The 9,463-nt window shown below is 31.3% G+C and overlaps 2 protein-coding genes across 2 annotated transcripts; both read right to left on the reverse strand.

Annotated features, from left to right (window-relative positions):
- Positions 1–2,351: 2,351 nt before the first annotated feature.
- On the reverse strand, positions 2,352–6,002 carry Atf-2 (Activating transcription factor-2). Its single transcript, XM_085188241.1, has 6 exons — positions 5,459–6,002; positions 5,027–5,144; positions 4,615–4,740; positions 3,347–4,114; positions 2,851–2,996; positions 2,352–2,577 (listed from the first exon to the last, which is right to left on the reverse strand). The coding sequence occupies exons 1-6, from the start codon at positions 5,595–5,597 to the stop codon at positions 2,513–2,515; spliced, it is 1,362 nt and encodes a 453-aa protein (XP_085044367.1). The 5' UTR covers positions 5,598–6,002; the 3' UTR covers positions 2,352–2,512.
- Positions 6,003–6,689: 687 nt separating this feature from the next.
- Positions 6,690–8,120, reverse strand: LOC146537407 (uncharacterized). Its single transcript, XM_085188187.1, has 6 exons — positions 8,108–8,120; positions 7,758–7,884; positions 7,584–7,651; positions 7,383–7,482; positions 7,163–7,293; positions 6,690–6,966 (listed from the first exon to the last, which is right to left on the reverse strand). The coding sequence occupies exons 1-6, from the start codon at positions 8,118–8,120 to the stop codon at positions 6,752–6,754; spliced, it is 654 nt and encodes a 217-aa protein (XP_085044313.1). The 3' UTR covers positions 6,690–6,751.
- Between the last annotated feature and the right edge of the window lie 1,343 nt (positions 8,121–9,463).

The following is a 9,463-nucleotide window of genomic DNA, read 5'->3' on the forward strand; positions in this document are numbered from 1 at the left end:
TATCTATCGATCGGTAGGTACAACACTCTAGCCAAGTACTATACAAACTGTATACGGCCATTATATGGAAATTAAACTACATATAGCCACCAATGAGGCCAGTCGTGGGCACAAGCGTGTGACTGTAAACGCGACAGGTTGTGGGTTTGATTCCCACTCGAGGAAATGAAATATTTTCTATTTTCATTTTCCTTGCTCTGGTGCTCTGATGTTCAGGTTTATACGTTGCATAGTTTCATCTGTGTGTTCTCTGGAAGTCGTTTGGTAATGGAAGAGTTTTATATAAATAAATAGTATAAATAATTAATAAAAATCCTACAAATTCCCCAAAATTAAAGCATATTTCGTAAGCTGGCAGCACACAAACGCCGGCAGTGTGCGCCTTGCCGCTATGCGGAATACTAGAGTAAATTATGGAATGAAATTCATTCACGTCGTCTAAGTACTTAAGTTACTTTTTAGACATAAGAAGTACGAGAGGATAAAACCTCCAGAGAATAAAAGGATACCAGTTCGAATACATTAAGATAGTTGCTATTATATTTTAAAGTATTGTTTGAATACAGAGAATTATAGAAAAAATATATTTCTCCCGTATGATAGGGTAGATAACAGAACACTCTGTTCTTCGTTTTCCAACCAAATGGCAGAAGGGTTGTATCATGTATGTATGTGGCAGAATTTTGCCATGCTTAGCAGAGAAATTAAAAATAATTCAAATATATGTATAAGGCCAGTCGTGGCGCAGGGACATAAGCACGCGACTGTAAACTGTAAAGCGTGTGACAGGTTGTGGGTTCGATTCCCACTCGTATCCCGCACACAACAGAGCGCAGGCAGAGGGAACCTAGTATTAACACACAGACACTCCGTTCTCCATTTTCCGCCGAATTCTGGACGCATTGCGTACTATTTTACTATTATTGTTCATAGCTTTATTTGCTGAATTTTAATATTTTTCTCTCTTAATAGTTCAATATTTTTTTCACTAACCTATTTTTCTATCACAATTTTAACGTTCGTTGGGATAGTTTTTGGTTATAATTGTAGTGAAGGATTTCGTATCTTTCGAATCTGGTTTTTGACTAAATAGTTAGATTTTTTCAAAAGTCTCTTTACTCACCTAACGGCTCTATCTATTTTATCATCTTCACGCTGTATCCCGCACACAGCAGGGTAAGCAGGGTAGCCTAGTGTTAAGACACTCTTCGCTTTCCGAATTTATTTTTTATGTATTACCAACTGAATTGACAATAAAAATATAATAAATTTTATTGCATTAGACAGTTTGTTTAAAATCATTTTTATTACACGCTCTTACGTTAACTGTGGTATATAATTCATTGTGTAATTTAAATGACTGACGAATATAAATCTCTTAAGACGCCCGCCACCTTGTATACGTTGGAAAGAAGTTTCATTCTACGCGATAGTTGTATATTTTAATTTGCCTGTGAAAATATTTTTACATTAAGTAAGATCTTTGGAAAGTGACCTTTTTTATCACTTTCGTGGTCACACGTGTTGGTAGACGTCTGTGGATGGTATTCGTCTGTTTATTGAAATAAAAATAATTCATTGTCTCGAGTGGAATCAGGCACATATGAGATGTTTACAAGTGCCATTTTCATAGAACACCCAAGCTTTTTCATTATTACAGTAAGTGAATCGAAAGGTTTGGTGAGCGAAACGAATAGGCGCTGTAGTCTTATAAAAAAAAGTAGATATATTTATATATTATATTAATTTTATTTAGATTTACAAATATACAGAATTCAATTAAACTTTAACAATAAATTAAAATATAATTTTAAACCTTGTTATTTTATATTTTTTTATCATTAGGTGTACCTACCTATAAAGAAATGTCTTTATAAAATTCACCAAAAATATATGTATATTAAAAACGTATTATCAATCAACATAATAAATTTTCCAGGGGAAAAAAAATAATCGCATAAAATTAATTCAAAATTGTATTACGAAACAAATTTTATTCCCCCAAGAGGGAATCGGACTTAAAATCGTCGCGTTTTGGCGCCACTGCTTAAGGTTTAAATGAGAGAATTTTAAAGAATATGTCACAAATATACTATTTATACATTTATTATTTGAATATTAATATTAGAGGCCATCGTAGCGCAGTGACACAAGTGTCGTATCGTGTGGTTTATATTCGATTCGACACTCGGGGGAATGAAATATTTAATACTTTAATTTCAGCACGACATTGGGTTCCGCCACTAAAACTCAATGCCTCGAGAAACGGAACTGTCTTAACACTAGGCTTCTCTCTGGCCAGCCTGCTCATGTAAAAATTGGCATACTGCGTGTAGAAAAAAAAATCAATATCAACTAAAATTTTCACCGAATATAATATATTTTATTAAAATTTTACCAAAATATTGCACATTTGTATCTAATATTTATTTTTTAAATAAATAATTTTAATAATATAGAATCCTTTAATAAATATTTTCTCACAAATTTATTTATTAAAATGCTTTTTTTTTCACGTATCATCTCTTTCTTCTTCTAAACATTGACTTGCGTGGAGAAGTTTTTGTTGAATGTCTCCTAAAACAAACAAAAGAATATTAAAATCTCATTAAAAATTTTGATTGGATTTTAATCTACTCTTACAGTTACAAATTGCGTTTTTGCTAAGCTAAGCTAGACACTCCGTTGTGGATTTGATTTCTATTCAAGGGATTTTTTTATCCTCAAATTATTTTCCCCTGTCTGATTAGGTAAAGGAGGCTGTGCAAAAAAGTGGGAAACGGAATATCTTAACATTACACACCCTCTGTTTATCCTACGAGATACAGCGTGAAAGTGAAAAATACTTACTTAGATCGTTTCCAATGGGACATTTCTTTAAATGCTTAGTAATTATTAGTTTTAGTATTGCTATTTCTGCGTTTAAATTTTCGTTCAGTTCACGAAGTCTTTTGTTATCTTCGTTCTGTATTCTCATGAGTTCTTTTAATTTTTCTCTGTGAAAATAAAATACTACTGTAAACGCAGCGGGTAGGTAGTGGTACACAAAGAACAGTTGTCCCACTCGAGAAAAATAAATATTTTCATTTCCTCGCTCTGGTATCGAGGCAAAGTGCGTCGTTGAATTCCGCCACTCAATATACAAATAAAATCCCGAGGAAAGTGGGGAACAGAGGTGTCTTAATGGGAACAGAGTGTCTTATCACTAGGTTCCTATGTTCCGTATCCTGCAATGTGTGCAGGATAGAGCGTGCAGTTAAAAATATATATATACGTAAAAAAATCTGCTCAAACAAGGCGTGTTGAGTTCCGCCAATGAGAACAAAATGTTACTTCACTAACTCACCTATATCTCTTACTTGCTGCACTTCGACTATCTAAATTTTGTCTTAAGTTATTCTTATTATTATCATCAACTATTTTCTTTCTTTTATCAATTTTTAAATCGTTTTTAACAGTCGGCAACGCCGCTATAGGTATTTTCATTAAATTCTGTATAGGGACAGAAGGACGTACTAAAGTTACCGGTATTAACGTTCCGGTAGTTACCGGTAATATATTTTGTACTACTGTCGCATTATTGACCTTCTCAGTTTTAGTTTTGATCACTTTTTTCAATTTTTCCTTAGTATTTGCTTGGACTTTGTCATCCTCCATGGCTTTCATTTTAACACGTTTACCATTCGGTAATTTAATTGTTACTTCATAATCATCAATTTTTGATTTATCTTTCAAATCTTCTGTTTTAATTTCAATCAAAACAGATGATTCGTCTTTAGTTTTGGCGTTTTTGCTATCTTTGTCGTCGTGGGCGTCGCAAGTTAAACTATCGACTACAAAGTCTAATGATTGTTGACTCATTATAGGCGGTATTTTTATATTATCAGTGCTAATTAAGTTATTTTCTTTCCTTCTTTCAACGTTACTATGTATTTTTATAACATTATTCTTGTATGAAACTGTTTCGTTCACCCTATCTTTGTGTCTAGATTTTTCATCGTCATGTCGATCTGGAATGTCTTTAACTATTCTACTAATTGTGACTTCGTTTGTTAGCTTAGATATTGTTGTAGTTTCGTATTCTTTTACAGCGCCTGATTCATCACTGGATGATCTAAAAGTTTGATTGTGACATGGAAAAAAATGTATATTTCATTATACAAAAGATAGACACTTCTGTGGTGCGTGTTGAGTGGCGGAACTCAACTCCACGCTTTGCCTCGATACCAAAGCGAGGAAATTAAGATATTAAATATTTCATTGCCCCAAGTGGGTATCGAACCTACAACCGTTGCTTTTACAGTTGAACGCTAGCGCCCCTGCAACGTGACGGCCTTATAAATATTTTCAAAGTTATTCTTTCATACATAACAACTATATTATTAGAGATAGTGACTGACTATTAACGGAAAAGTTGTGGCTTTGATTTTTTTTCAATTTACCATTCTGGCATGACGGCGGCGTTGAGCCTCACATAGAGTTACGCCGCTCAACAAGCAATATCTTGTAAAGTCCGCGGTGCGTGCGTTTTTAGAAAAGAACATCTCTCATAACAACATTTAAAATTAAAATTCTACCTACACTCATTGACAAATATTAAACCAAACCTCTCACCTGCTAATAGTAATATTCCTTTGATTATTTGTATATAATGTACAATCACCACTCTCTGGGAACACTAAGTGCGGTGTGTGTAATGCATCTTCTGTAGACATACCTTCTAGGGGCAGGATGCTAAGCCTTGATAAAATTAATAAAATCTACACTAATGATAAAGTTTGATAAAATTTATAAAATCTACATGTAAATGTTGAAGTGTATTCACTATTCTAATAATTCTATTGGATTGGTTTTCAAGTAACTTTATTATACAAAAAAAATATTGCTTAATGGTCAGATTGCAGATGACTTTCCAAAGGTGTGGGTTCACATATTTATACAATTTCTAAAAAAACGATTAAAGGTTTCAACCCAACAATTTCTTCAGTTTTATAATATTAGTACAGGTACTAATTTATTTACTCACTTAGTTTCCATAGCCCTCTTGAAGCCTTCATCAAAGGGATTCACACTTTGTAAGTCTTGGAATAAGCCAACCTCTTCACAATTTCTAATAAACCGAGTTGGTGTTGGTGTTTGATCAGCTACAGTATAACAATAAATTAAGTATTATAATATAATATGCATCTAAAAACTTTACAGTGCAATTGATTGCTATATACCTATGTGTGTCGAGTTTTTGTCAAATTACTTTCGTTTTCACAAACAAAATCCAAAATTAGGTCTATCACAAAAATAGAATCTTATTAAAATTGTATTTATTATGGGTATTATTGCCTACTTAGTTTTAACTATGTTTTCAGCTCATTCCACCTGAGCTGGACTAAGACATGCCATTCATTAAGACAAGACATGTATATCAAATTTACAGTTATCTAATAAGTATTTTTTGACCTACCTACAAAGGCAGCTTTCTGTTCCATTCCTAGTTGAAGTACCATGTCATGTTTCTTAGTATGCACATGCAAGTGATCTTCATTAGTAAAAGTCATTCCACAATCAGGCAAAGTACAGGCAAAAGGTTTTTCTGGCTCCATATTGAATTTCTTTAAAATTCTCGATTAATTCTAACAAAAATCACAACTTTTCTATAATATTAATGATTTTTTTTTTAAGTATTATTTTCATATATATTTACATAGTTAGCCATTCCACGTAACACATAACGTATTTATAAATGATAATTGGACTCGTTTATCATTTATAACTGTTAAATATCTGGGCATGTCCTAATCTTGATTTCCACTTTAATTCAATAATAATAAACAAGTTGTGACAGTATACTACGATACTAGTTAAATCAATAGTAATTATTTAAACAACAGTAAAGATTTTACAGAAAGTAAATAATTGTAAATATTTACACATAATACTTGACTTTTTATACATATATATTTTTTCATAAAAACATTAATTTCTGTTATCGCATAAATACTATTATCATATATTGTCAATGTCATTGTCATTGTCAATAATGAATAATTGATTTTGACAGCTATTAATATGAATGCGTTCGAAATTTCATTCTCTTCTTTCCTTGTCATAAAGAGGTGATTTGTTACTGGATCACTTTTTAACATGTTCCATTGGTAAAAAGATTTTATACTAAATTGGCACGCTTGAATTGTCGTAATTTGAAGTGTGAAGTGAAATGAAGTATATAAAAGAAAGTTCAATACTTTTTTTTAATATTAAAAAAGACATGGCAACCGGTACGGAACCGCACAGTAGTGAAGATCCACGAATCCAGATGGTGTGGATGTTACTTGAGTTTTTTACAGAAATGACTGAGAAAAAAAGAATCTTTTACCTTCTCCACCTGTTGATTTCCAAACGCTTGATGTATTGCTTATCGTAATGTATTATAATAATTCTCATTAAAATAATTTCACTATAACTAAAACACAAATATTTTCGTTTAATATATTCTTTATTTTTACGATAAACAGTTGAGTAAAATTTAATATTTATCTTTTTAGTAGCCTTTCATAATAGTGGCTATAGTATAAAATAGTTAATTGCGCTTCATAAATAAAATTAACTTTAATTAAATCATACTTACATTGTTATAAAAGATATAAATAATATAAATTAATTAAATTACTTGAAATTGTTTAAAAATTGCATTGATATAATTAATATATTAATATAATTTATATTACTAATTCTATCAACATACAAGATATTGTTTTTAGGACGTATTAATTAATTTAAGACTGTTATTCTTCACGCTAGGAAAATATGAAGTGTATTTTTCTGGCGAATAACCGTGGATTTTGCCTTGTTTTGGGTTTTTTTTATTAAATGAGGAATGTGTTGCTGATCTTCTTTTTCTTGGGCTGTCCTGTAACTGCTGGTTCGGGTACGGGTCGACAAATCTCCTCGAGTTAATATCGTTGCCATCCGCTGTCGGGAATATTGTTGGCTAGATAAAATGTTATGGACTTTTGTTTTATTAAAAATTACGAAATCATGGCCGTGAAAATGTGAATTCTGACAATATTTTCGTTATTTAATTGTTTATATAATGCATATTATCTGCATTGTATTTCATATAGCTTCATATAGCTTTTTCAGGAGCTTTTTAAAAATTAATAATTACCTGGCTTGCCCGCTCCCCTGCCGGAGAATATGCCAGCCGGTTGCGATTGAGGTTCACTGCTCACCGTGTTCTGTTGGATATTAGGCATTCCAACTACAGGGTTTGGTTCACTTTGCTGTCCTTTCCATGGTCTAATGAACAATATAATATGTTAAATGTATATGAAAAGAAGATGAAATTAAAAATTCAGACAAGTATCTTATAAAATAATAACACATACTTATCAGGAAACAATTCACCGGGTTGACCTCTAGTTTGAACTATTCGTTCACCATTTACTTCTACAACGCATCGCAGTCGAGCACAACACGTTGGAAATTCTGAAATAATATTAATTCTACAAAATATATTGTTGATATTTAACTTATAATGAGTTTTTCATTAAGATACATTGTTTAAAACTATTCAGTATTTCACATACCAACATTTTCATCCTCTATATATTCATGGCATTCTAATGCATTTTCTGGTATTTTAGGTTTACGACACCTGTAATTTTAAGACAGAATAGCGTAAATCTAATTTATTTTTCTATGTATATAACATCAAAGGTAATCTACCATGAAAGATAATTTACTAATGATATAATATTTACCCTACAGCAGCTATGAAATACTTTCCATCTCGTATTTCACATCGGTATCGATGGCAAGTGTAGTGGTCCGACCACTCTTGCCAAGGTTGGTAGCCTTTTCTGGAATATTTGTCGACACAAGCTTGATCTACAAAAATTGTAGTTAATTATCTATTTATCTTTTATTTTATAGTCACGCATATTTGTTTGACAAGAACGAAGCACAATAATAAGGGTATGCAATACTTACAGCTAACATCCTCACCCACTGTTGAGGATATTGAAATATATAATGAAAGTAACAGCAAACTCACGACAAAATTCATTTTAATTTCAAACAACTGAAATAAAACCGAAACTGTTTAGCTCACTTCCTAAAGTCATTTGAAATAGTGATATATTTTTCAACCAAGAAATACACTTTTCGAAGACGGTTTATTTTGAAAACATTCTTATACAATGAAGCGACAGTTTAAAAAATATTGTTAAATATTTTGCTATAGTTGAGGATTTCCCATTAAATATTTGAGTAACGTTATATCCTGAGAAAATACGCAAGAATTTACCAAAAATGGAAACTTCAACATAATTATTGAGAACTTAAAATGCCTTATTGAAAATCAACCACGAATAATTTTAAATATAATCACAATGCTAATTAATTGATAGTGTGAAAATCTTGTCGTTTTTTTTTCTCTGTTTACTTATTTCCTCCCTTATGATACTTACTATATTTTAGCCGCATAGATCTTTCTGAGTTGCAAGAATTAGATCTGAATAAAATATTTGATATTTATTTACCAATATTCAAATTGGAAATATTACAACACGACTGAAAAATAAAAAAACCAGGTAGGAACGAAGTTCCTTCGGCTAATGTAGAATCGACACAAATTGCAAAAAAAGTCGTGCTCAATTTTATGTAGGTTTTCTTGATTTTTCTCTTAAATTTTGCTGATTAGTTTTTATTTAAGTACAAGAAAGTATTTAGGAAATTCAGTATTTTAGGAAATAATAAATTACTTAAAATAAAAAAACATCGTAATTCAAATTATCAACTAAAATAACAAAATATGTCTCTTTATTTTTGTTTGACAACATAAAATTACATAGAAATAGAATAGAAAAATAGAAATAAAAATAATTTTAACTCTCATCCCTTCTCTTTCTATTACCACTCCACCCCAAAAGAAAGAGGGAGAAAGAGAAAGGTATTATACACTACTCGTCTGTGTATGCGACTGTCGCGCCTGCGCACGTCTCATTTTTTTCAGTTCGGTCACGCAGCGAAATCCCTATCCCTTCCAAGCCTGCCGTAAGGAACTTCGTTCCAAAAAGTTTTCTTGTACTCACAATTTTCTAACTAATTACTTACTAGTAGCACCACAGTAAATTCAGTTGGAATCAATAAAAGAACTGAACAAAGAGCTTAAAAAATGATGTTTGTAGATTATTTTCCTTGAATGTAAGTTCTAAGAAATTATACAGTTCCATGGCAGTAGACGGTATTGTTTAAGGTTCATTCTTATTAGAACATCTATTCTTTCATAATATTTAACATCAGTATATAAGATCATACGAGTATATAGAAAAAAAAATTCATATAGTAGGTACCTACGTTGTAAAATATTATATTCTATACTTTAATAAAACGTAAAAAAACGTGTAGGTACATCAACAATATAAGAAAAAACAATGAAAGAATATGTTAAAATACTAATAGAATG

The sequence above is a fragment of the Heliconius melpomene genome, chromosome 7 (assembly GCF_056956725.1).
Source record: "Heliconius melpomene rosina isolate 202511_hmr_F chromosome 7, ASM5695672v1, whole genome shotgun sequence".
Taxonomy (NCBI): Eukaryota; Metazoa; Arthropoda; class Insecta; order Lepidoptera; family Nymphalidae; genus Heliconius; species Heliconius melpomene.

Bases quoted from the DNA above. Each gene is read 5' to 3' on its own strand.
- Atf-2 (XM_085188241.1), bottom strand. From the start codon at position 5,597: ATGGAGCCAGAAAAACCTTTTGCCTGTACTTTGCCTGATTGTGGAATG. The intron at 2,997-3,346 runs GTGAGTTAGTGA...TTATTTTCACAG, and splicing joins GCAGCAAGTAAGAGATATAG to AGAAAAATTAAAAGAACTCA. The intron at 2,578-2,850 runs GTAAGTATTTTT...TGTTTGTTTTAG, and splicing joins TCCCATTGGAAACGATCTAA to GAGACATTCAACAAAAACTT.
- LOC146537407 (XM_085188187.1), bottom strand. The intron at 7,652-7,757 runs GTAAATATTATA...TTAAAATTACAG, and splicing joins TATTTCATAGCTGCTGTAGG to GTGTCGTAAACCTAAAATAC. The intron at 7,483-7,583 runs GTATGTGAAATA...ATATTATTTCAG, and splicing joins TATAGAGGATGAAAATGTTG to AATTTCCAACGTGTTGTGCT.